Source organism: Chaetodon trifascialis, chromosome 17 (assembly GCF_039877785.1).
Source record: "Chaetodon trifascialis isolate fChaTrf1 chromosome 17, fChaTrf1.hap1, whole genome shotgun sequence".
Classification (NCBI taxonomy): domain Eukaryota; kingdom Metazoa; phylum Chordata; class Actinopteri; order Chaetodontiformes; family Chaetodontidae; genus Chaetodon; species Chaetodon trifascialis.
Window position 1 is genome coordinate 4,159,616 of NC_092072.1, and position 26,584 is coordinate 4,186,199.

General features: G+C 44.7%; 1 protein-coding gene across 25 annotated transcripts in view; it reads right to left on the reverse strand.

Annotated features, from left to right (window-relative positions):
• macf1a (microtubule actin crosslinking factor 1a) overlaps nt 1–26,584 on the reverse strand; it is a 214,573-nt gene that overhangs the window by 87,375 nt on the left and 100,614 nt on the right. For 13 of the 25 annotated variants that reach the window (XR_011603232.1, XM_070985024.1, XM_070985032.1 and 10 more), the window contains exons 1-20: nt 19,859–23,802; nt 14,069–14,235; nt 13,596–13,708; nt 12,924–13,030; nt 12,394–12,513; nt 11,484–11,579; nt 10,907–11,034; nt 10,604–10,697; nt 9,976–10,130; nt 9,035–9,329; nt 8,513–8,641; nt 8,343–8,420; nt 7,681–7,842; nt 7,273–7,377; nt 6,881–6,976; nt 6,341–6,466; nt 3,872–4,024; nt 639–793; nt 345–471; nt 76–259 (exon numbers count right to left, since the gene is read on the reverse strand). Coding sequence is in view for 24 of the 25 variants with exons in the window: in XM_070985024.1 (XP_070841125.1) it covers nt 76–259; nt 345–471; nt 639–793; nt 3,872–4,024; nt 6,341–6,466; nt 6,881–6,976; nt 7,273–7,377; nt 7,681–7,842; nt 8,343–8,420; nt 8,513–8,641; nt 9,035–9,329; nt 9,976–10,130; nt 10,604–10,697; nt 10,907–11,034; nt 11,484–11,579; nt 12,394–12,513; nt 12,924–13,030; nt 13,596–13,708; nt 14,069–14,235; nt 19,859–21,049 (3,781 nt within the window). In the remaining variant the exon portion in view is untranslated. Of the gene's footprint in view, nt 1–75; nt 260–344; nt 472–638; nt 794–3,871; nt 4,025–6,340; nt 6,467–6,880; nt 6,977–7,272; nt 7,378–7,680; nt 7,843–8,342; nt 8,421–8,512; nt 8,642–9,034; nt 9,330–9,975; nt 10,131–10,603; nt 10,698–10,906; nt 11,035–11,483; nt 11,580–12,393; nt 12,514–12,923; nt 13,031–13,595; nt 13,709–14,068; nt 14,236–19,858; nt 23,803–26,584 lie in introns of those variants that run through there. The other 12 variants (XM_070985041.1, XM_070985038.1, XM_070985039.1 and 9 more) reach the window with 2 other exon arrangements.

The window sequence follows — 26,584 nt, forward strand, 5'->3', positions numbered from 1 at the left end:
TACATTTCACCACTGGTGCTTGTCAGTAGTAGTGTTCATGCATCCCGGAGGGTATGTCTGTCCATCCCGTCTCACCTGTCTCCATGTTGTGCAGCAGGTCCTGGCAGTGCAGCTGGGCCTGCTGAACTTCCTTCTCCAGCTCTCGTCTTTCGCCTGGCGTGAACAGAGTGCTCTCCTTGCTGTCAGACAGGAAGTCGGCCAACTGGGAGTCCAGGTGACCCAGGACCTGCTCCCGCTCTGCTGGAGACTGACAACGAACCTGAGAGGTGACACGAGGAGGGAGAAGATAAGTACGAGAAAGCAGAAGAAAAGCCAAGGAACAAAACAGAACAGAAGATTCTCACCGTGTCCAGGTTCCACCCGGAGACAGTCCTCATGTCTTTGAGCAGGTAGTGCCAGGACACCACACTCTTCATGTTGATATGCAGCTGATGCCAAAGAGACATGACCTTCTGGTACAACTGCTCTGCCCTGTAAATATTACAAACATGTATTTTTTGTCTTTACTGTGAATGGCAAGCAGAAAGATTCATACTCTACTGTCACCTGAAACATCCAAACCTCATCACATTACAATCATCATTATCCTCAAATCACACTAACCGTGCTCCATGTTATACCGTAAGTGTCGATCTCACCTGCCGGCGGTATCGATGGCCTCCTGGTTCGGAGGCGGGACGGTGAAACACACTGAGGGGACCATGGCCTCATTCCCTGTCGGACTGATCACCTTCCACTTGGTCCTCTGAGAGTTGTCCTCCAGCACACACTCCTCGCCTCGGCTTATTGTGATCTGAGAGGAGGGGTGCAGGATAGATGCGAAAACAGGAAAACAGAGAGGGATGGATGGAGCACAAATGGAGGGCGAAAGAGGGATGTTGGGAATGAGGAAGGGAGCAAAGAGGAATGATGGAGAGAGCAGGATGGAAAAGTAAGAGAGAAAATTAATAGAAAGTCAGGGAATTATGATGGTTGAAAAGAAAGATGACATGTTAGAACACAGGATGGATGGTGGAGACGTCGAATGAAAAGATGAAGAAATCAAGGGAGGTGAAATCGGGGAGGAGAGGAGAGAAAACATGTAAACCAAAAGCTGATAGCGACAAACTCAAAATGCAACACAAAATGCAAACGTTCATGAACTTCATGAAGTTAGCAGAAGCCCTAAAATGATGTGACAGAGTCCTTGAAAGGAACGATGCCATGTGGACTGAAAGCGGCTTTGCACTTCTCAACTGAAAGCTTTTATTCTGAAAAGCAGCAAATGCTCTCCAAACTCAAAGTGAGGTTTACTGATACCTGGGCTGGGTTTGACAAATTCACCTTGAGCAGCGATTCACCAACAAGGGAACACCGTTACTGACATGGTGATTTTAAGAAAGCCAGCACAGGACAAAAACAGAGAGTTTGGGATTAGAATCTGCAGAATTCAGCTCTAAAATAAACACACGGCGAAGCCAAAGCTGTGGGGAAGAGTTTTAGGGCTGCACATAAAAAGGCTACAGCTGTACTGCCTCCCCACCCACCACCCTCTCTCACCCCTTCCCTGCACACACACATCAATACATCAATAATGCAAAGCTATGCACATACAGTAAATACATGAAATGTAAATTAAAGCTTTAAGCTGTGACTGGTTATTGTCTGACTGACTGAATGAGCCTCAGAGGCTTGGACTGTGTTAAATTCAGTTCAGTTCAGTTCAGCTCGCTGATTGCCACCTGCCCTTATCAACCATCACTTCAATTTTACCCTCACCTTTAACTTCTTGTGTGTCAAGTATGAAAGCATTCGAATGCATACGACAGAGATAAAACTCTGCTTTTGTGTCCAAACCCTACTTGTATGTCTCCTGTCCAAACTGTTTTAATGTCAAAGAGCAGATGATAACTCTTTGGGTTTTTGGGTTGTCCGCATATTAAAGCACTTGCCATTTACTGCTTTAGTTGTGTTTTTGTCACTACTGGCCTCACATTATGAGAGAGAGAGATTCAATCTGGTGCCGTTAAGACATAAAAGCTTACCATGTGCACACACAAAGGTCGATCTTTGGTTCAGCTTTTGATAAGATATTAAAAACGGCCATGGTTTAACATTTTGTTCCAATGAAATTAGATTTTTTTGTATTTGACTGACTAGAAACTAAAACTTCATATTAAAATAAACATATTCACCATTAACTAGTTGCTTTTTAACAGGTATAAAAATAGCATATTTGCTCTTATTTCTCAATTTATTAATTCCTTATTCTGGGGGTTTGGAAGATTCATGTAGAACAGCTTCCTTACTTACTACCAATAAGCAATAATTAGGAGGTTATTGGAGAAAACTCTTAAGTTAATGGCCTAGCATTTGTTGAATATGGTCATGCAGAATAAGGCATTAATATGTGCTTCATGGTGACTAATAAAGACTCAATATGGTACTGATATGCATGCTAATAAGCAATCAGTTAATGGAGATTATGTGTACCTTCATATAAAGTGCATTAGTTCTATACAGTTGACAAACTCATAAGAAACAGGTCTTCCAATGGTTTCCAGGACACAGAACCAGCTCATACGAGGGCAAACCTCAAATTCACCTTGACGACACGTTACAGAGCTGACAGTAAACCCTGAACTCAGCTGATAAGAGAGGAGCAACCAGGGCAGTGCAGTGTGTGCAGTGTAAGAATCTGAGGTGAGAGAGGGAGAATATAGGCAGCTATACCTGAACGTTTGTCTTGCCAGCCCAGCCGACAGACGAGAGGAAGGGAAGAGGATGAGGAGGAGGAGGAAGAAGAGGAGGAGGAGGGAGTGAGAAGGGAGAGTCAAAAAAGGTACATGAGGGTATGGAGAGAAAGGAGGAGACACAGGAAAGTGAAGGAGAGAAAGATTACTTTGGGTCATGTGCATGTTCGTCCAGACGTTTGGTGAACATCAGTACACACTGATTTGTTTAAGTATAACTTTCAGTTGTGTGACAGCTTCCATCTTCCTTTGTTTTTCTCTTCTCTTCCATCAGTAATGCAGCAAAGGACCAAACCACCTTCCTTCTTCACCTGGATACAACACCTCACATTCAGTGAGCTTCAGTGAACAAATTGACCCTGAGGAGTCCAACACGGCAAACTAAAAATAGCAGCATAAGGGGCAGCAGCAGCATGTCCACCCTGCTGGAGCACGAGGTGCTGCTTCTCAGCTGAGCCCGCAAAGGGGATGAGAGAGATGTATAATTGATCGGCTTTTAGATCCCCGAGGGACATCACAGGTGAGGGTAAGAGGCCGTGAGAGAGAGACTTTACTTGTTTCCATGTGTGAAAGAAAGTTTTCTAAGGAGAACAAAGGTAATGATTCATTCTGGATGATAATCATTATGCTTATTCAGCTTATTCAGCTTCCAAACTGAGCACTGCTTCATGTGCTTGCCAGTTAAAATTAAATGAAAACAGTTGGAACAGTTACCAAAAAAATCCACCGAGGACCACCTAGGCTGAGCACAGTTTGTGTCGACACGCTCATGAATCTAAGGACAAAACAGTTTTCAGGAAGCAGCTAAAACAGAACAGCCACAAAGCGACTGTGGAAGGGCTTTGGAGAGGAAGTGCAGGGCAGAGAGGAGGCGGTTGGTGGTGAGGGTTAAAACAATAGAGTGGTGAGGTCACTGGTGAGCTGGTACTTGTGGTACATGTACACACATTCTGTCACAAACTTGTCCTGAGAGTCAAAAGGTTCCTTACATAAACTTTCATTGTCAGAGGTATCTGAGAGCTAAGATGGGAAAAGCAGGACTGGCTTATTTTAGCTCAACTGGATGAACAGATTTCTCTGTTTTTATTACGTTAAAACAACTAAACACCAGCATGTATAATATATGGTAGGTCGTGTACCTCTATCTGTCTGTAGTCGCAGATGGCTTTGATGGGCGTTGTGGTTCCCAGGGTGCTCTCTGCACTGCGGGGGTGGAGCTGCACCACCGTCTTGGCCCGGCCCACCAGGCTGGCCACAGTACTTCGGTACTCAATCAACTGCTCCTTCTCCTCCTGCAGGACAGAGAAAATCAGTGGACATTCATCGTCAATCACTTCATGTTCTAGTCACTCAAACAGTTACAATGATTTATTTTAATAACCCTTTTCATCAGTTTAATAGTCTGTCCATCATTTGACGAGGGGAAGACATTTATCCATGCCAGAAACTGTTGAACTCGTCAGACTGGACAGATTGAAAAATAGAGTTTAGCCAGATGCTAAAGCTGAAAATATCTTTCTTACACTGTAAAGACTACACAAGGCTAAGAATCCACATCCATGCCAGCAGCTCTGTGAGCCTGTGCTTGGGCACAGTGGTGCTTTGAGCTTCTGCTGATGTTAGCACGACATGTTTACAATGTCAGTGTTGACACGCTGATATTTAGGAGCTTAGTTTAGCGTGCTGGCATTGCTAACATTGGCTAATTAGCACTTAACACAAGGAGCCGCCGATGGTTGATGTCATTAGTTTGCAGACATTTTGGACTTGCAGCAGCTCTGTCTGTAAGGACTTGTCTTGTGGACCGGGCAGCTGTTCTAGCTTGGACCATGTGACAGAGTGGGGACTGGTAGCTTAAGAGATGACATTTCACCTCCCAGGCACTGCCGAGGTGCCCTTGAGCAACGTACTGAAGCAAAACTGAAGCAAGTGCAGCTCTCCACTAAGGCGTGTCTACAGGTGTCTATGAAAATCATCCAATATTTGTTAAGACACTTCAGTCTGAACCAAAGCGGTGCACTGACCAACACTGCCATCCCTCCAGCCAAACCGCTGGCATGGCTAAAAGAAGAACCTGCCCAAATGATGTTAAACACATGAAGACAATATTTCCTAGCAGAGCACACTGCAGGTCGTACAAATTATCATTAGTCTATTGGCCTGCACTCAGTGAGATAGTGGACACAGCTGCTTGTGTTAGCTTGTGCGCTAACCATTAAACATTTAAAGGTGCGCTCTTCACCCTGACAGGTAGAATTACATTTTGCTTCTTTCTCGCCCCCCGAGAGAGTCATTAAGGATTCATTATAGAGAAGCAGGTAGGGAGGGAGTGTCGGAAAGACAGAGATAAAAGTGAGGGAGAGGTCCAGACAGACTGAGATCGAAAGCTCAGAGGGTAAATAACTTTATACATTACACGCCTTAAATGAATTTCACACTGACACGGTGTTGGCTGCAGTCAGCACTAATATAACAAGTCAAATGACAAGCTGGGAAGAAACATATTTATACAGAGACAGACGAAAATGTGGGCCCATGAAGGATTACAAATCAATTATTACCACAAGAAATCTTGGATAAAGTGGCTGGCCAATGAAATGCTGAGTCAGTTTAGGTGATTACATTCTATAACAAATTACAAAGATGTATTTTATCTAATTTCAGTGACAGAGAGTGCTTATGATCCAACCATGCCTGAAGAAGTAATTCAATACCAGTAAACAAAAAGACAACAGTGTGCAGGCAAAACGCACAGCGAAAAGGCAGGCAGGGGTTGATCAAACAGCCATTCCTACACCCGAATCTCTGCCTAACAGAAGGTGGAGAAGCTGATTTCATGCCCTCTCTTCAGCCATTATGGGAGTCAAACAAAAGGTTGAGCTGTTTTCTGTTTGTCATTCAGAAGCATTCTACAGTATCAGCTTCCTCCTCCCAGTGAGAGATGGAGCACAGTGGACTGGAAACTCCACTGACTGGAGCTGGCAGCTCATCAACACACAGGCCCAAACACAAACACACATAGATGTAAACGCTGTCAGGTCGCATGTGGATAAGCCACATACCGTACGTAACAAAGCTGACTGCACACAGATCTGTGAAAAGAGCAGCTGTCTGTGACAAACGAACACACCCCGTTACTGAGAGGATACGCTCACTGCGCTGGCCTGCAGAGCGCTGCCCACATTAACTCTGCCATCTGTTTGAAGTCAGGTGTGTGTGTCTGTGTGTGTGTGTGTGTGTGTGTGTGTGTGTGTGTGTGTGTGTGTGTGTGTGTGTTAGGTAGGTGTGAAGATGGCAGTCTCACAAATGTGCCACAGGAGGGATGATTCAGCAAAGCTACCCTCTAACAGATTACTTCACCCTGTCAGGCGGTGTGCTGCAGAGGTGTGCACCACCTGACGCTGGTGGAACTCTCTGTTGCTTCTGTGCAACAGAACACTGAGAACATGGTCATATCATGAAGGGCCATGTTTAGACATGCGTTTGTCATGTGTAGGTTTGCTTGTCGTACACACAAGGCGGCAGCATGGTTTCTGAACTTCAGATACAAATAAGACTTCACGTTCATCAACTGCACATCTATATCTATAGATATAAACCATATATACCATCGAGTCCTGCAGCAGGTCCTCCAGTTTGCTCAGTCTGCTGTTCTTGTCACAGGTGTACTGTCTCTTGATGGTTTCCTGGAGCTGGCGCAGGTACGACTCACAGTCCCGAGCATCACTCATGAACTGAAAAAGGAGACAGAAATGACAATATTAGAGGACAGTGGACATGAGTTATGTTTTGTCGAACAGTGAAGTTAAAAGAACATGTGGAGGACTTTTGAGAATTGTCTAACTATTCCATTCCCAGGCATCATGTGTTTGCAGTCAGAGGCCTGAGGATATGAGGCAAGTAAAATAAGCATATTCCTTTTAATCATTACAGAGACACACTTTCACAGTCATTACATTACAGTATGTAACATCTATGTAAGATAAAGAGGACACTCGAGAAATGAGTCTGCTCAGAGGTCATTCTGTGGATTTGGTGAGAAATACAACAAAAACGCAGATTCATTTACGATTTTGAATTCTCAGTTTGAAAGCTTGGTTTTCTGCTCGTGAGGAAAGCTTAAATAGTTGTGTCTGGTTATGCCTCACCTGGAAGTACGCCGTGTTGTCTTTGAGGTGCTGCTCCACACACACGCAGAGCTGGTTCACCCACTGCCACTGAGTCTGCAGGGCTGCACTGTAAGCCTGAAAAACATGCAGGAAGGTTTGTGTCACACTGCACTTACAGTTACATTCAGTGTTTCTGCTGGACGTGTTCGCCAAAAACATTTACAAAAGGTCACAGGTTACCTGCTGTTCTTTGAATTTACATTGACAGAGTTTTAAAAAATACGAAGCATCATGAAGCGCACAGTCTAGTGAGACAAGGGGCATTTTAACAAAAGCATTTGGGTTCAACTGTCTCCCCAAATGAGTCACGGAGGCAAAACCCAACATCTTTAAAGGTCATTAAGTCAAACTGAGTGAAGTCGTGGATTCACCTCCACGGTCTGCTTGGCTGGATGGTTCTCCAGACACAGACGGTTGGCTGTTTCCTGGAGTGACCGCATCACCTCTTGCTTTTCATCCAGCTCTAACCTCACTTCCTGTAAACACAACAGGGAAAGAAGCATGGTAGATTACACGATGATTACAGTACTGGCCTGAGGTAAAAATAGTGTTTCTGTGCATTTTATTTTGAGTTCTGATGTGTGGAAAGCACATGTAGAGATAACTGTGTTCTGCAGAAGCACGGCTTGTTTTATGTATGGCTGTGAGTGTTTCAATAAGAGACACAATAATATCCTTTTTTTCTGGAAAATTCCAGATGTTTGTGGTCTTTGGTTTGTGTTTTCTGACTCGACAGAGGAAACCATCAGTGTATCTGTTCAGCCCCCCCCTCTGCTCACGCTGTATAGCTCTCTCTTGGCGTTCATGTTGTGGTTGTTGTCGCTCCAGTCAAAGGCGATCTCCTCCTCCTCTCTCTCGTTGAGCCAGATCAGCTCCTCGGTGCAGTGCGACACAAATGCGTGCAGGCTCTCCAAGCTCTGCAGGCGCCATGACGAATGTTCCTACGGCAACCACACAAACACACACCATCGTCATGCTGATCAGCTGTGCAGACAGAAAAAAAATATCCTCTATTCTCCGGTTGTTTGTTTTATATGTTGGCTTTGGTGCATTTACAGTCATTTTTGAGGACGGTCTTAATCAGAACATTTTCCGAGGAGACCATCAGAGCAAAACAACCTAGAGTGTATATTTAATGTAAAAAGGAAAAAATTCGAGTATGCATACAAGCAGTTTTAGGAAATAATAGTATGTGCACAACCAAAAACATATGAAGAGACAAGAACAGAAGGGAGAGGGAACAAAGAAACAAAGAGAGAGAACGGAGGAAATTTGGGGAGAGAAGCAAAAAGACGGCAGATGCATAATTGTGTGCTCTTAGCATGAGAGTCCTGTCATGGTCTAATGGGATTAACTGAGGAAGGGGGCAAACTGAGAAACAAAGAGCGTCTCGCCTCACACACACAGACGACACAGACACAGTTGTTTTTCTGGGACTGACCAGTAGTTTGCAGTATTGGTGCTCCAGCTTGGCCAGAGTTTCAGAGTAATTGCTCTTGAAGTTGGGAGAAACTTTAGCCTGAGAGAGAAGACAGTGAAGCGTCATTACAGACAACAACTCTCAGCAGAAAGATGCGTGTTCATGTATAAGTCGTGTGTGTGTGCACGCACCTCATAGCTGCGTGCCTCCTGTAGGCTGCTCATCAGCTCTTCAACTGCAGTGTGTATGGTGTTGTGCTCTTGGAGGTTGTTTTCCACAGAGGGAAGGTCTGCGCCCCATTCAGCTCGCTCCAAAAGCTCCTGAAGCACCCGGGAACAAAGATGGACTCAGTTCATAACAAATCAAATATTTCATATTTTTCTTGACAGTTCTTGTCCTTATTATTTTATTTTATGTCTTCTAAGGACTAACTCAGCCTTCAGTCTCATTTGAATGTGTTTTCAGGCTTGTATTTTGAATGTAGATGTGATTTTGCGATGGCAGTGTTACTATTTAATCCCTTGCTGTTCTAAAAATTTGTCTTCTTTTGTCTGTTTTGGACAGCTGGTCAAAGAAAATGAGAAATTTGAAGACATTTTCTCCACTACTTCTTGACATTTCAGCGACTAAATGATTAAAAAAACAAGCAGCAGATGATAATGAAATGACTGATAATGAAAATAATCATGAGGATTTCAGTGGCAGAGACCGACCTGCGTCTCCTCCACCCATCCGAGCAGCTCGTAGATGAACCTCAGGCTTCCTTCGTCCTCTGATGAGGACATGGCCACCAGCTGGGAGCGAGCCATGGGTCGCCGCAGGAGCGCAGCACCGACCGCTCCCACAGCTCCCAGCAGCGTCTGCCCCAGTGTCAGGCCGCCGTCTGTGGCTCTCTGGCTGGTGTGCTCGGCCCCGGTGCTGCCCAGAGCCTGAGAGAAGTGGCCTTTCCTGTACACGCTGGAGCACTGCAGTCTGAGGGAGACCAGCTCCTCTTGAAGGCAGGACACTCTGGTGATTTGAGACAAAAATATCTATATTTACTGGAGGGGAGACAGTTATTTATTCCTTTCCATGAGTTCATTTCCCCAACAATGACTTCAAAGAGTGGCCTCACTGCTTCACCATCTCACCAACACCAACTGCTAAATTATGTGAGAATTAATGACAGAGCAGTTTCTGGGTAAACTGATGGAGATGTTTCCGATAGAATGAATATTCTCTAATAAGTTCTGAACTGCTTTACAGAGCATCACAAAATGGCAGCAGTTCAAAATGGCTTTTTCATTCAGTTTCATAACAGCAGTCTAAAACTCATGGAGTGGCATGCTAATGAGCCACAAGATAGAGTTTGGCTTTCATCATGTTTTCACACCGCTGACTTCCATCACAGCACCTTTAGACACTTGGTAAACAACACACTGACTGCAGCAGATAATTATAGGGTTTAATGGTAAACACAATGAAACTTGTTGACCCGTAATGAAGTATAATGATTTGTTTGTATTCTGGTAATTGTCTGTATTATACTAATCAATTGCACTAAGGCCTCTTTGACATAGTTGAACCCTTCATTCTTTCCTTATTTGAGTAAACCTGAACAGTCACCTTTACAGAGTCAAAGCAAACAGCAACCAAACTTCCACTCCAGACTCACCTGAACACCAGCTGCTCCACCTGGTAGTATTTCTCGTCTCGTAGGACTTTCAGCTCCTGGTTAAGTTGTCTGGTGAGAGACTCGCAGTCCTGCAGGTAGCAGGCCAGCTCTTTCTCACACTGCACCGCCTCGCCGCTCTCCACTCGAGACATGTCCTGGACACCAGAGGAGGCGCAGTTTGATGAGGTTTGGATATTTGGTTTATTAGATAACTTTACTTATGTGCAGCTCTGCAGTTTAGTGCTCCCCTGCCATAGACTCAGTAAACAATACAGTGAAACCAAAGTCGGCTTTACAAGAAAAGCAGCGGCAAACAGCAGGATTACTTTCAGAAAAATAGAAATAAAGCAAATGAGCGTTACACTACAGTAACTATAGGGGCAAAGAAAAACATGGAAACTGTTGAAAAGCCTGATCGAAAACCAAGCACAACTGGACCATTTCCAGCTTTAAAAGTGTGTTTGCAGAAAGAGATCTGTTGCCCCAGAAGGGCACTTTTACAGCCTCTACACATGAATGCATTTGAATCACCACAACAAATTATCCAACATCTACCCCACGTAATCCCCACGTGTGTGTATGTGAGGAAATTAAAAGGGAGTTAAGATTTGAGAGGTTCAGTACTCACGGCCTGGAGTGTGTTCTTAGCTAGGGTGAGTTTCTCCTCACAGTCCAGAGCCATGTTCTGGATCTTATTGGCCCTCTGAAGCAGCAGTTCTAGCCTGGAAACACACACACAGACGCAGAGGTTAAAGGTGCATCACTTGATGATCACACTTGAGGAGACATTGAATATAAAGAGTTGCATCAGCGTTTCTGATTTAATTACATGCATCCTGCTGAGAGGAGATATTTGAATGATCATTAAATACTTTAGAAGTAGTCTAAATAATGGATGTGTGTGCGTGTGTGTGTGCGTGCGCGCGTGCACCTCTCCACAGCCGGCCGTAGAGCCTTCTCTCTCTCCAGCATCTCCAGGATCAGTTTGCCCCACTCCTCCTCGAGGTCGTTGGGATGGAGGCCCTGAGGAAGCTTAATACGACCGAACTCTATCCACACCTGGACACACATGCACAAACACGCACACACACAGAACACATTTCACATTGCATAATGCTTCAGTGCAACTGCAAAGCCTATGTCTGCTATGTTATGTCTGTGAGCGATCATAAGTCAGACCACAGACAAACACTCTGGTAACGTCAGCTGAGCGAGGATAAAGGGGGAACTATTAACAACCATCATGTGTTTGTGTTCAATTAAAACAATCTCCTGCATTGATAACAGCAGAACAGAGGAAATGACTTCGCTTCAGGATGTGCTGTATGAGCCAACCGGCACAAACACACGATAACAAAAATCTCTCACTGACATATGCCTGATCCCCCTGAGCTGAACCCCATGATGCACAATGAGCTCTGCACATGGTGCCAAATGTTGGTCACCTTGTCCTTCATTCCCACACTCATGTCCTCCTTTACCCTCATTCATGCTCTTTTCAGCCTCACCTCCAGCAGTTTGTAGAGGTGTTCGATGTGACCTTTCTCGATCTCCTTCGCAGGGATCTCTGTCTCTTTGAAATGGACGTACTCGTTGTAAAGTGCCTGAAGGAGAGAAAGACAGATGTTACTGATGAGCGCCAGGGGGTCCATATTAACACCGGCTGTGTTTAGGGTCAAACACAGAGTCAATAGGTGTTATCAGAGGTAAAAGCTTTGTAATCACAGTCTCACTGGGTAGTCATTAGCCAGCTTCTCAAATGTCATCTGAGGCTACGTCTCTGACTGCTTCTTTTCCCTCCCTGCTTCTTCTCTTGCAGTCTTCAGACATCATGTCGCCATTATTTCACTCAGAACAGCATCTTCATTCTCACATTAGTGTTCTCTTCCTTTCTAAGCACCACACCTGTCCTCTGCAAAATTAATTTGTTTTAATATGAATTTTTCTCTCCTTCTCGCTCACCTAACACCTCTGTCTGCTGTGGTCCATTTCATTAAACCCTGTCATTCACTCCCCTCTCTCTGTCTCTTTGCTGGTTCCCTCAAGGTTTAACAGAAATTGTCTTTTGGAGGGACTGAAGAGAAGAAGGTGAGAGGATAAACAGGGATTCAATTCCAACCACAACCAAATGCATTTAAAAGAAGTATTCATGTTGCTTTGAGGTATTTTGGATTACAACACCTAAGATAATAAGCCAACATCTGAATGTCGCTACTCTCTGCTCAGTTTAGTGGTAAATTATTGCTGTTTTGGGGTTTCTGGTCATTTATAGAGAGAGTCTTCCCTCTCTGAGTGCTTCTGTGAACACTACCTTTCACACCAATTTAACAGAGAAGCAACAAGAAACTGCAGCTATGGCATGAAAAAATAAAGGCGCCAGAAGACAGAGTCTATACCAAATTAATGTGAGGTGCTCACCTTGAGTTCCACAGGGTTTTGTGGGAAGTTCTTGTTGGCCATGAGGGCCGTATGCTGGCGGCTCCACTGGAGCAGAGAGGAGAACCTGGACTGGTACTCTGACCAGCGCTGGTCCACCTCCTGAGGGTGGAGGAAGAGAAAGAGATGACAGCTCAGTGCAAAATCGCACATTACAAATTCACCAAATGCCTTAAGAAAATCTACACACAGGCTTAATTTGACAAAAAAAAATTATAATAAATGATTATAACACTGTTCAACTGCATCATTATTGGAATGCTCAGGGTCATCACTCAAGACGTTGCACACTGGAGAAGCAAACAAAATGTGAAGTGCACATTTCTACTAAAAATTAAGCAAAAAACGAAGATAAAGAAAAAATACATTAAGAAGTGTTTTAAAAACGAGCAGGAGATGACAAATGACGTTCAGCCACAAGAGAAAGATTCAACATAGCCATGATAAGCCTGAACATACGAATGACTGCACAGTAAAAGTGGTGTCAATGGGTGGAGCAGAACGTGACATACGTTTGCAGCGATGCCCTCTCCTCCCTCAGGGATTTTGGGGAAGGCATCATAGATAGAGGAGACATAGGTGATGACCGACTTCTCATCTGGAGATGGAACATCAACATCTGAATAGAAAGAGCAAGAAGGAAAATTAGAGGGAGAAGACAATAACATACTTTATAAAATGTCAACCTATAACGATTAGAAAACAGGTGTAACTTAAAAATATCAAGATATTTAAAACTATTCAGGCTCTGCACTTTGTGTGCTACAAACAACAACAACAACAACAACAACAACAACAAACTGGGCTGAGAGGACTCAAGAGGTCAGCATCATCCAAAATGTCACTTTCTCTCAAGTGACTGTCCTGTGGGGACTGGATTTGATTTGTTTGTGTGTAAAAAGAAAAAAAGAAAAAAGCCAAATATAGGGCGATGCAGAGAGTAGTCAGTCACTGGTGGACATGTTCTAATGTTGGCATTCTTCCAAAATAAATACTGGAAACAAACATAAAAAAGCTGCATGAGCAGCATGAATAATATGTAGCTGTTGACTTTTGCTGCTGTTCACACCTTTTATTAAGAATCCCTGGATGCAAGCTGTGAAGTCTTATAAACTGGCAACACTGAGAAAATCTGCCTCTGTTCTAGCCTGAACGGACAGGGTCTATTCATTCAGCCGACTCACCCTCAGCGTCCAGCAGTCTGGTCACCCCGAGCGACTCAGCGATCTCGAATGCCTGCTCGAGGTTCTCCCGGTTACTCTGCCGTGACACCACCTCCATGTCGATGAGGTCTGGCCTGGAATTCGTTCACAGAGGGGACGTGTTAGTGTACTCTGTGTGTGTGTCTATCCTGCCTGTAATCTGGTGTTTGTGTTTAGCAGACTATTAAACATGAGTATCTCTGGTTGTCTGTAGTGTTTAACTGTCTACTGTTTATTTAAACTTAATGTCTGAAATATCTTTTGCTGAAGCTTTAGACTTCCATCAGTTCCTCAGTTTGGTGTCACTCAGAGGGGGTTAAATGCTTATTGACGATAAACATTTTAACTGTTAATGGGTCGCTGGTATCTACTCTTAAAAAAGTCTACTAATTCCAACCTGAAGTCAGACTTTATTGTTGAATAATTACTGAAAAAGGTGCTGTCCATCCTCTAACCTGTATCTGTGCAGCAGAGCGTTGAACATGCGTCCATCGCTCCAGGATGAGGTGAAGTTGACACAGCGGAGGCCGGGGTAGCCTTCTGTTGCCTGCTGGCTCCATAATAACAGTTTCTCTTTGGCAGTGAGGTCGCCTGACTCGCCGCTCACATAGATCTCTGAAATCTGGAGGGGACAGAGAGAGGGACAGACGGGGGGTTACTATTGGGATTCACCATTTCCTGTCAGTCAGAAACACAAAATCCAGTAACAGTAATTCTCTGTTGGGTGGTGATGCCAAATGTAAGGAAACAAACTGAGCTGCGAGTCCACAATCCTGAGTCTACTTCACAGAATCCATCACGGTACATCGACATAAAAAAATTATAGGAATTCAGCTTATGCTTTCAAGATTTCAGTGCATTTCTTATGTTCTACCTTGAGGCACATCAGTCTCATCACAGAATATACAGCAGACAAAATGAGCTTTACTCTCACATAACGTCCCCATTACAGAACCACAGCCACAGTGACTCAGCAGAAACACCCGACTGCTTTGGCTATAAGAGACACAAACGCAAGGTTTTAGTCACTTTGACTGAAGCTGTCATCTCACTTCAAACACCTCATTCATCTCCCTGACAATCAATAACCCTCAGTGTGTGTGAGACAGAATGCGTATCTGAATGAAAATCCTGTGCTCGTACATTAATGTAGCTGCTTTTTCAATTTCCTCACTCCATCTACAGTCTAGTCTGCTCATTAGCTCATGTCCCCCCACCCACCCAACATTTTGCCTCCTCCCCCTCCCAAACCTCGATCTGTCTCTTCAGTTTTCCCTGTTCTTTCATCTGCTCTGCCTCAGATGCAGATCAATCTGCTCAGCCTTCTCATCCTCTGCCTATTCTACATTCAGTCCTCCTCCAATAATTTGCCCTTTGTTTTTCACTGATGTTGCATTGAATACCAGAGATGGGGTCTGATCCATATATAAAATGTGCTATTTTCTCAGCCAGGGACTTGGAATACCCACCAGTCCTTAAAGAGCACCACAAATAGTTCTGATTTCTCACTGTCAACCACATTTTGGGAGCTGGATTTGCATTTTAGTGGATGCTATTATACACAGCTCCAGAGGGCACTTTAAGGACATATCGTAAATTTGACCAAAGACCTGAAGTGAAGCTTCCATGGAGACTGACAGCTATGTTATCTATGTGTTCTGCCGAGCTACATGAACACTTTAGCCATTTTCCCTCAGTATCCTCTCAATTTGCTCTCTTTAGGTCCAACTGTCCACTGTGACAAAGGCAGAGTGATGTATATGCAGTAACTGTCAGTGCTTGGCTGCCCTTACTGTCATCAGCATTCGTCTGTCATCCCTTATTCCCTCACCCACTGTCCTACACTCCTCCCTCTCTCACTGTCTTTCTGTCTCCGTCTCTCTCCCTGCTGCTAATATAGAGCAGTATGAAGGTCCAGCGTGTGCCAGGAGACTGCAGCATTAGCCAAAAAGACATGCAGGGGGAGGGAGAAGAGAGAGGAATGAAAAGAGATGAAAAAGAGCAGCAAGGCCAGCAATGGAGGAGAGGGGGTGACCTGCAGCAGCTTCCTGCATTTAGTTTCCATTTATAATTCTTCTTATTCAAAAACATGAATCTACAGATACAGTAAAAAAAAAACTTGACGACATCCACAGAAACACTTTAAGCCCACACACACAGACACACTCAGTGAGCTGTCAGATATACCAGTATGTTTTTGTCCTCTTAACATAATAAACAGTAACCACAGACACTCCTCTAAACACCACACACAAGCAGCCATTACCCATTCATCCATGCCCCAATAAGTGTGTGCTATACAAGCAGGTCAGCATTTCTCTCTGTGTGCCGCTGAGTATCATAGACATTTATAACTGATTAATATACTTAATGGAATTTGTGACTGGAAACGTGAATTCTGCTGTGTTTTCCTGCAGAGCTCAGTCTCTCTCTGTATGCATCTACAAGCTCCTTTGCAGAGGAATACAGAGCATCTAATCCTCCATCTGAATATTGATACGGCACACTGTGTGAGGGCTGCATCTGCACAGAGAGCCTACACTCCCACTGCAACAGCATCTCATCCACCATTTATAGTTTTCCTTTTCTGCCATTCGTTTGATCACAATATGTATATATATGAAGGGTTTTGTAGGTGGTTTAAACACACCCTCTAGGAGCTGTCTTAGAGGTAGTCAGCTTTTACAGCAAAAGAACCGTGATAAAATATTCTAAACTCAAGGTTCAGTAGCTTTTTCATGAATTTTTGGAGCTGGCGTTGAAGGAGGCCATGAGATATGTCCAAATGCTGCAGTGAAGGGGAGTGAACCTTGAATCTAGAATATTTTATAAATGATCCCACAGTAAAGACTGAACTCCTGTGTGCTCGTGCTCGGTTTCTGAATGAACCGAAAACCTTGTAAATAATAATGCTGTTATGGCATGTTGACGCACTGTTAGAGAGAAAACCACACTGTTTGCTAATCACCACTGTCTTATTGTAAACACATCTGACTAGCACATTACTTTCAGCATTTTGTGAAGCTAACAATCTGTGTAGTCATTAGAGCATGCCAACTTAACATCAGCTGCTTTGCTAAATTAGCCTATTGGGTATTCAGCTAGCAAACACAGACAAAAACCAAGTGTTTAATAACTGAACTGAAGCTCTAAGCTTTAGAGCTTATGACCATCACAGTAACCCACTGGAGGCTCACAGCACAAGATGTCTGTCCTTCTTCTCCACCTCAACAACTAGACTCCCTTACTGAATGAATATGTGACGACGTAAACATTCACATGCAGTTCTGCAGACATCAAACTCATTCAAGGCAGTCGTTCAGACAAAAAAACAATACTATATGTGTGAACATGATGCATGCAAATTTCCACCAAGCACACAAAAAAAATGCATACAAAGACAGATCACAGCACTGGTCACGTGGTATGTGTGCACATTTGAAGTCCTGGCATTCAGACTTCACACTCTCTGCTGCTGTATGGTCTGTATACCTTACATCCACCTGTAATGTGTAAGTGCAGGCGTGTATGTGCCTGTCTGACTCAGCCTACAGATAAACATATTAGCAAGTAAACAGAAACACAGACAAATCTGTCTGCAGTTAGAGTAGGTGTCAGCAACATTCAGTGCAGCCACGATCCAGTCACAAACATCCATGATCCACTAGCAGCTCCCTGGGGCTATGGACCAGGCCTCTTTTAGAAACACGGCCACTTTGAAGTTTGTGTGGAGGGGAGGGAGAGCGAGGGATGGATGGAGCAGATAACAATGAGAATGGAGGGCTGACAGGAAGGGAAGATAACAGATGGTTTAATTGTTGTTCAATAAAAAGTACCACTGTAACATCATGGGTTCAAGTCATTAAACAGAAAGGATGGATGGGTGGGTGACGCACAGACAGACAGATGATGGCTGGATAGCTTGATAGCTTCAGATACAGCACGATGGGTATATGGATAAAGCTGGTGGTTTTACAGTGTGGTAGGAATCCCCCGGAGGCTCAACAAAGCAGCCGTCTCACTGATGAATGCACATTTCAAATCCCTTTAAATGCAGAGGGGGGCATTACACAAACCCAAATACAAAGGACAGCTGCACCTCAGACTGAACAGACATCCTGACACATCCACACAGCCCTCTCATGGCACAGGAGCACACAAGACAGGAGTATTGATTACTACTGGCCATTTAAAAACCCACTTAAGCAGGGAACTCTGGGGATCTACACTATTAGTGTTTGTGTATTTTTCATGACTCAGCAACTGTGCATCAAGTGAGACGTGCAGCACTAAACTGAAGCTGACATGACGTCAGCTGCTGTGCTGCACAGGCTTACTGTACTGCCTTTATAATGTGGAGGAAAACTGAACAAACAGTGGCAGCTGTCGTGAAAAACGCTAGCTCGACTGCTGTATCACTGCAGTGTCTGCAGCAGCAGCCTTATTATTTTCAAGGTGAAGGAGGCCTGAACAGCCGTAAGCTAGCACAGAAAATCACTCTGTCAGAGTCCTGCAAGTAAGCCCCAAACGTGTTTCACAAGCCAAATATAAACACCGCTGTACAAAGAAACACTGGGCTGGACTAATAGGCTGAGCTCTGCACAGATACGTGCATGTATGCTTAGCAACACACTGCGGTCAAGATCTTCCAGTAATGACAAACTGAGTCATGCTCTTTACTCGAAGCACACATGCGTTGTATTTTGAGGGCGAATTTCATTATCGGCTTTTGAAGCCTCTGCCATCTCTGATGTAATGCTGATGGATTCCTCTCTGGTTAATTGTTATACATGGTTAGAAACAGAGAGGAAAAACAAAGAAACCATTGCACTTTGATGTACATATTTCAACAGATATCAACAGGAAATAGAATCAGCCATTACCCAAACTTGGTACAGAGTCATGGAGCACTGTACCGTAGCTCTTTCTTCATACAAAAAAATCTGTTTTTTATATCCCAATGATCTATTTCTCAAGTACCAAACCTCAGGTATTGTGTCAGCACTATCAAACTATATCCAGCCTTTCTGACAGGCAGCTTGTGACCCGACAGCAAACTGCGAAGAATATGCTTACAAATAAAAAGTCAAATGTAACATAGGAAGTCGACAATGTAGATCACCAACAGAACATGAACATATATCATCCTTCTATGTTTCCCCAAGTAACCTTAACCTTTTTCAACCAAAACCACCACAGCTAGACAGACACAGACGGATGCACCTAATTATATTGTGTGCTTGGAATTTGCAGGAAATGACAAGTTTCAGTCTGGAGCAAGAGGGCACCCTGTCATTTGAAGCAATGACTCTCTCTCTCACACACTCACACTCACACACACACACACACACACACACACACACACACACACACACACACACACACACACACACACACACACACACACACACACATACACACACAGTCTGTCTCTCACACTCTTGACAGATGTCAGGAGTGAGCAAGTATGTGTGGTGTGAGAAAAATAACAGGCAATGGAAGAGACGAAGGAGAAGAAGGGGAGGGAGGGAAGAAGGACACCGGGAAAGACGGATGGGGAGACACTCTGTGCCGCGTTGATTAGGCTCTGCGGACAGAGGCAAAAAGAATGGAGAGGCATAGTGCCTTTCAAGAGCTGATAACACACACACGCACGCACACATAACCCTTCATGACCACAAACACGGTGCACAAATGACAACAAAGGAACCCTTCAAAACCTACACCCATACATCAGAGCTGTGCAGGCCTCTCTGTAGCACAACAGACCACTGGTTTGAAAAATGGGGTGCAGAGACCTCCACGTTTGCAGGTTGCACAACAAAATGCAGAGAGGATTAATGTCACCAAAGTTTAATTTACTGCCAATCACCCAAATGTTTAAGTAGATGAATAACTTGTCATTTCAATTCTCATCCCCATATTCTCATCAACAAAGAAAGATGCTTTACTCCAGGGAACAAAATGTACCCAGAGTCCAGCTTTTCAGAACACACAGCAATGTGCTGAGAGCACTTGTTTTGTCTGGCCACCAGTCCAAAACCCAAAGATATTCAACTCATAATAGCAAGTAATATAAAAGCCAATGCTCACATTTCAGAAGCTGAAACAACAACAACAAAAAAAGGCATTTTAGTAGATAAATGACTCAAACAATTGGTGACAAATTGAAAGGTTGAGGAGAGTTGGCCAAACAAGTTGATTTGTGGATGACAGAACAGAGGTACTGATAAATAGAAGCAAACCTGTGGCAGGTATTTTACAGCCGCCTGTTGCTGCAGTGACAGAGGACTCTCCATCATGGAGTCCAGTCTCTCTGATGAGCTACTGGTCAGCCCTCCCCAGTCTGTCTGACTGGGAGTGGTGCCCGCTGTTTCTGGGGAGGTCAGTGGCAGGTCGCTGGCATAGCCTGACTCCAACAGAGACGACTGCTCCTGTGCACGAACTGGAGTGTCCAAGCTAAAGCCCTTGACAACCATCGTCTCCTGAATCCACATTTGGTTAGAGGACATGGGGAAATCCCCTTCAGACACTTTGACTCTACTATTTTCCTCCTCACACAGTTGGACTTTGAGAATATTTCCTGTAACGGGAGATGGGGCAGGGGGCTCTTTGTACACCTCTACCTCACTGTCAGCCTCGCCACTCCACACTGGAGATCCAAAATCACTGGGGTATACTGTCCTCACCACACACAGTTTACCATCCACCTCACGGATATGGACCACACCTTTGCGCTCCCTCCCCGAAGATGTCCGGACCACTCCTAATGTCCCTTCTGGTCCTCCTTTAACCCCCCCATCCCCCCTTTCCTCTCTCTCTACTCTCCCCTTGTCTTTTTTCTCCCTCTTCTGCCGGAGTATCCAAGGTTTCTCGAGGACCCCTTGGACTTTCTCCTTAACGCGAAAGACTCTCCCTCCACCTGGAGTGGTACTGCCCAGGGCTGGAGCTGTGTTCACTGGGGTGGTGCTTGTGGTTTGGCTTGGGATGCTGGAGACATCTATGATGGCGCTAACAGTGTCCTCCTCCCCTGGAAGGCAGAAAACCCCTCTCCAGGCTGGGCTGGGCTTGGGGGAAACTTCGAGTATTCTGCCCCCCAAAAGGCCCGGGGAAAGGGTATTGCTGTGCAGATTAGTTTTGGAATGAATAAACTGGATATCAGGCACTGTTGTAAGAGTCCTAGCTCTGCTGCTAAAATCTGAGTCTGCCATTTCTATAACTGCAGCCTTTTCCTCATCATCTTCACCCTCTTCCTCTCTTTCATCCGGCTCGTTGCTTCTTTGTCGCTCAAAGTCCTCCTGGTCCAACTCTCCTTTCCTGCTCTTCTTGCCCTTGTGCTTACGTCTGAAACGTAGACGCTTCTTTGGTGAAAGTGGGGGAGCCCCACCGAGTTCCCCCTCATGAGGAGGCCTGACACAACCCATGGAGTTCCCCATGTTTTTGATGTTGACAAATTAATGTTTATTTAGGATTGAACACTTATTCCAGTTTTTTGAGAGCAGAAATCCATCCTTTAAAGGAGACACTTCAGAGGAAATGTTCAGATAGGCTTGCCAGAGACAGCTGCGACAGCTCCCTCATTAATCTGACACCTGTTAATAATGTGAAGTTCTGAAGAGCAGGTTCAGCTCCATTTTCCACGGCACCATCTTAAATACAACCTGGTGAATAAGGAGATGGATGGTATGAGCTGTCACCAAAGGGGAGAGAGGGAAAGTCAGTCTTTTCCTTGGGCAGTTAACAGTTCAGTCACAGCCGGGGAGGCAACTGCAGGCTGACGTATCACAGCTCCCACCCTGTCCTTCCTCTTTCCTTCACCTCACCTGACTTGGATTCAGGCAGTGCACTGGCCAGTCACGCTCTCTCAAAGGGCCCTGCTGTTTAACAGTGTACGTATACTTGCAGGCAGCTGGCTGCTTTACTTGGTCCCAGAAGACTTGTGGTCGCAGTCAAGGACACAAAGACACAGTTATGTCAGCTGAGCCACATGAGGGATGAAAAAAAAATTGGTTAGCTGTCTGATTTGTCATCAGGCTTTTGGCAGGTGAGCTGTTACCTGGTGTAAAGCAGTGTCTCAGGCAGGGATGAAGAGTGTGGGAGAGAGAAAAACATAGTGCAGTCTGGCGTTGTTCAGCCCATTAGCCCATCCAGCTGCTTCACACACACTGCATGTGTCTTTGAAAGTCTGGGTCTGTATGTACTGCAGGATTTCTGGGAGTGTCCAAATCAGTAGCAGCCTTATGTCATTTCTTCATTCAATGTCATAATTCCTTCAAAGGGACAAGGTGACTGCTACAACACCAAAAAAAACAACACCATCATCTGTTGCAATTCCATTCCTCTCTTCCTCGATAAACCACAAACAAAGTGATGTTAGGATCTGTTGTCAGCTCCAGGTGAACGTGTAATCCAAGAGCTCTATCTACACTCAGATCGAGCATCTGTCTGAGGTCATGAATTAATGATGCCCCTCTCCTACTGTGGTAATGTTATTTGCAGTGCAAGAGGAGAGAAGTAAGATCTGTAATGCAAGTCAGCCACACAACAGACTGGTAGGAATCCTATGTGTCACAGCCCTCGTAGTGGAAGTAGTATCAACAGTGATACTGTCGATATCCCCTGTAGTAACGGCGAGCTCGGTGTCTCATTCTGCCGAGGCAGCACGGTGCCCAGATTGGTTGTGGATGAGAGATAGTGTGCAGTCAGCCAATGCTGCCACAGATTGCTGGGAGATTCAGCCAATACACTGACAGCTTGTTAAATGCTCAATCAGTGCATCAGCTTCCTGCCCCGATACTTCTCCTTGTCATCCTCCCACGATTTATGCTGCTCATTGAGCTGGCGTCTCATGTGATGTGTCAATCCTTCCAGCTTGTGTGCCCTCCTCCTCTGAAGGAACCGTTGTTGTCAATGTGTTGGAATCCAAAATCACTGGCATTAATTTCTCCCATTCACGTGATTGGCAAGAGAGTCTACAGTTTTACAATGCTCATCTCAGGCATCCACATACCTGTGGAATCAACTCGTAGTAGTTGAAAAGACCCGCAAAATGCCGCTCTGTGCCTTAGTAGGGTGCTGGTTTTTATCTGGAGGCAGCTGAATGCAGACAGACTCCACCTTAAGATCCCTAGACAGCTCAGCATCAGATACCTCTCCCCTGGATACCAGTGCAAAGATTTCCCCCACCTCAATGTCAGATTCCCTGAGGGTCAGAGTTGGCTGGGAATGGTGTTCCAGTACAGTCTGATCATAAACCTCCTGTGTCCTGTTGTCAGTCTGCCAGTTACTCAGGCAAGCTTCCCCTTCATCAGGTGGTGCAGTGCGGCGATGCAACAACCTGACAAAATCCACACTTTGCAGGAGGTGTGGGGTGTTTAGACCATGTCTTATGCAGAGACACACAAAAAACAGCAGGCTGGGGAAAAAGGCTCCTGTTCCGTTTCTCCTCTCCCGTGCCTTTTTGTCTCTTATTAACTCTTCACATCCACTAGATCTAATTAGGAAGAGGCATCTGGGGCAGGAGCCAGAACTGGACTCTGAGGTTGAAGAGGAGGAAGAGAGGAAGAGACTGGTCTTCTGTTGCTTAATTAAGGACTTGTCAAGATCCAGTTCTAGTAGCAGACCTACTTCAGGTACAGATGTGTATCTGGAATCGAGCCAAGGGGATTCAGTGTCCAGTGAAGGGCATTCCTGAACTCCACGCAGCACAGCGGCAGAGGTTAGAAGAAGAGGGTCCGCAATCCATGTCCCCTTAAATAACAAAGACGTGCAGGGAGAAAAACAGGACCACAGGGCGTCTCCAGCTAAAAGAAAACCATGGCTCCGTCAGACAAGCGTGGCTGGATTGATCCCATTGATACGGTGGAGGCTGGAGAAGCAGCGAGTGTGTGGATGTCCAGGAGAAAGCATGAGTGTGTGTTTGTGCCTGCGAGGTTGGGCGGTCCCCTGGTCAACTGTATGAGTCCCTCTGCAAACGTGTCCACGAGTGTGTCTTGTCCTGCTGTGCGTTTGTGGTTTGAGGCCTGCTGATCGGGAGAAGCCAGGAGCTCCAGTGACAGCAGGCAGCCTGGGCTTCGCTCTCCCTCGGCTGGCTTCACTCCTCTGCTTTATCCCTCGCTCGCAGATGCCGGCAGAGGGAGAGAAAAGCTTTTATCTCCCGGCTGCTGCAGCTTCACACTCTCTTCTGCTCGATCTCTCACTCTCACAATCCACCCCTCCCTCCTTGGCTCTCCTCCTCCTATCCGCTTCCTCGTTACTCCTGCCTCTCTCTCTCTCTCTCTCTAGCTCTCTCTCTTGGCTGTTAGTGAGCAGCTTTCTATGCCACAAACACACAAACGCACACACACACACTTGACCCAAAAGCTTCCCTGAATGACAGGCTGCAACAGGGACAGAGAGAAAACAGCAGGCGCAGAGAAATCAAATCTAAATCAGACTGTTGCGTCTCTGCAACATAAATGAGAAGCAGGAAAGCACTTCAATCTGTTCTCTCTCACTCTCTTTCCATCTATTCCCTTCAATCTGTCCACCAAGCTACAGGTTATGAATGGCCCTGGGGTGAAAAGACAAGGAGCACGGAGAAGGAGGGAGCGAGGAAAGAGATTTGAGGGAATTAAGAGAAAGTTGAAAAGGACAGAGGAAAACCAGGAGGGGATGATGGAGGCTGTGAAAGGATCAAGAGCTGAGACATGGGGGAAATAGGGGGCACACACACACACACACACACACACACACACACACACACACACACACACACACACACACACACACACACACACACACACACACACACACACACACACACACACACACACACACACACACACTAGAGCAGCTAAGATTGGGAAACAGAGTAAATGGAAGAGACAGACTTTTCTATACTGTTTAACAGAGATAGCCAAGCTTTCAATATTACTGCTGTATTAGGTCCTCGCAGGCAACGTTGAAATCAATGAACAAGACTGTTTAATGGCAACATGGAATCAGCATCAATGTGATGAGGTACCTGGATTTTACAAGCATTATATCCACTGGATTAGCCCAAAATAGTCCTTTTCAACCTGACTTTTAAAATCCAGAAACGGTTAGTGCTGTGTTGAAATGATTATTAATGAATGGATTAAATGTTTAAATCATATGTCAAGCTAAATTTTCAACCACTTACTGGTTACATTTAATCAAATGTGTCCATTGGACAGTTAATCGCACAAACAAAATAATCCCGGGGTAGAATATTTGATGCATATTGGCCACCCAAAGTAGTAATGCAGCATTCCATTTAACTCATACAAAACTGAACACATTTAAGGGCCTGTTGCCACAAACAGTCTTAAAGCCTCTATCGGCCTCCACCCACCATCACTGCACATAAGATGGATAACTCAGCTCATACATAATTGTGATCCTGTACAATGCAGCAGGCAGTAACACAGCAGCAGAAGAGGATTCATCACCAACTGGCACCAACGCTGCAGATTAATGAACTCCTGATACTTTGCATATACAGTAAGTGCCTAATGTACGCAGAATGTTTTCACAGAGACAGATATGGATGGAGACTACTAACAGGCGGCGCTCTCGAATGGTGAAAACGATGCCAATCCATCTTCTCTCATTAAACGAGAACAACACTCACAAACACACATGGAAAAGGCATGAGCCAATGGGAGAAAAGCACTAATCAAGTCCCCAAGGCTTTCATGCCTTCGCTGTCGCTCCATGGCACCATGAGCTGTCATAATCAGACTGCAACCTTCATCTGAACTCAGAGTCAGCGTTTCACAAGATACAACCGCTGCATGTTGGACTTTCAGAAGCTCCTCTGCTCCTATATTTGGCAGCTCTTTTGTTAATAATGTGCACAGAAGCATAGTGATTGATCTTGAGATTTTAATTATCATAATTATTATCAGGCTCAATCTGCACTCAGAGTAGCTTTAAGAAGCTGAGCTTTTATGTTATTATATCCCAGAGTTGTCCAGAAAGGCAAATCAATCAGAAAATCTAAGTTAAGTCACACAACTCTGACCAGAAATGATTACTGTGATGGAAAAAGCCCACATCTGGCTTTGCAAGCGCTTAAGAGCTGCACTGCTCAGTCCAAGTAATAAACAGCCAACAAGATTTTACGCCATGTTCCTCAAAGTAATGCTGCCCCCGACTAACATGGCAGAATATGCAGAAGAAGGATAATGAAGTCCAAGACTTCCAATTTATTTATATTACCAAACATCATGTTGCTGTGTTACGTTGAAAAGGACAAACAAACGTTAAGTAGATGAATGAGGTTTGTACAGAGGATTTTTTCAAAGCACTGAAGATAAACATTCGCCATGTCTTCTTTATAAGTGCTATCTTCGTCGCACTGAACATCAGCTTTTGTAGGCAGTGCTACATATGTGGCTCAACGGTGAAAGTAGGACAAAGGCATATCTAAATGAGAGGTGTAAGGTGGTAACATCTGAAGTTGGAAGTTTTCTAAGCACTGGGGACATGCTTAAAAACCTGCAAATTCGTGGCATAGTGGTACATTGGACATGTTCACTTAAGGGCATTTAACTAATTCAAACCAGCGTGTGCAGGAGCAGACATGAAGTCAGTTTTAACTGACACAGATGGTGATCGACTGATGTAATACGGGTCAAAATTAACACTCATACACTGTCCCACGTCTGCTGGCTCGATTGAAGCAAATCTGAGCAACAGTGACGAATGTCTTCAGCAGCTCAGAAATGATCTCACAAGGAATTATCAGTGACGTACAGCTAGTTTATCCAATCACAGGCAGACACAGCACAGTAGGAGGAGGGCCCACAGGCAAGAACAACTCTAGCAGTGTCAAATACAATACTGAGCTAACTGGTGCCACCTAGTTGCTTGATTAAGTAACAACAGTCATGTTTCAATAGGAAGTAGTTTAACATACTGATGAATTATAAGATTGAGTAATTTCTATCATAGTTTTTTTGACT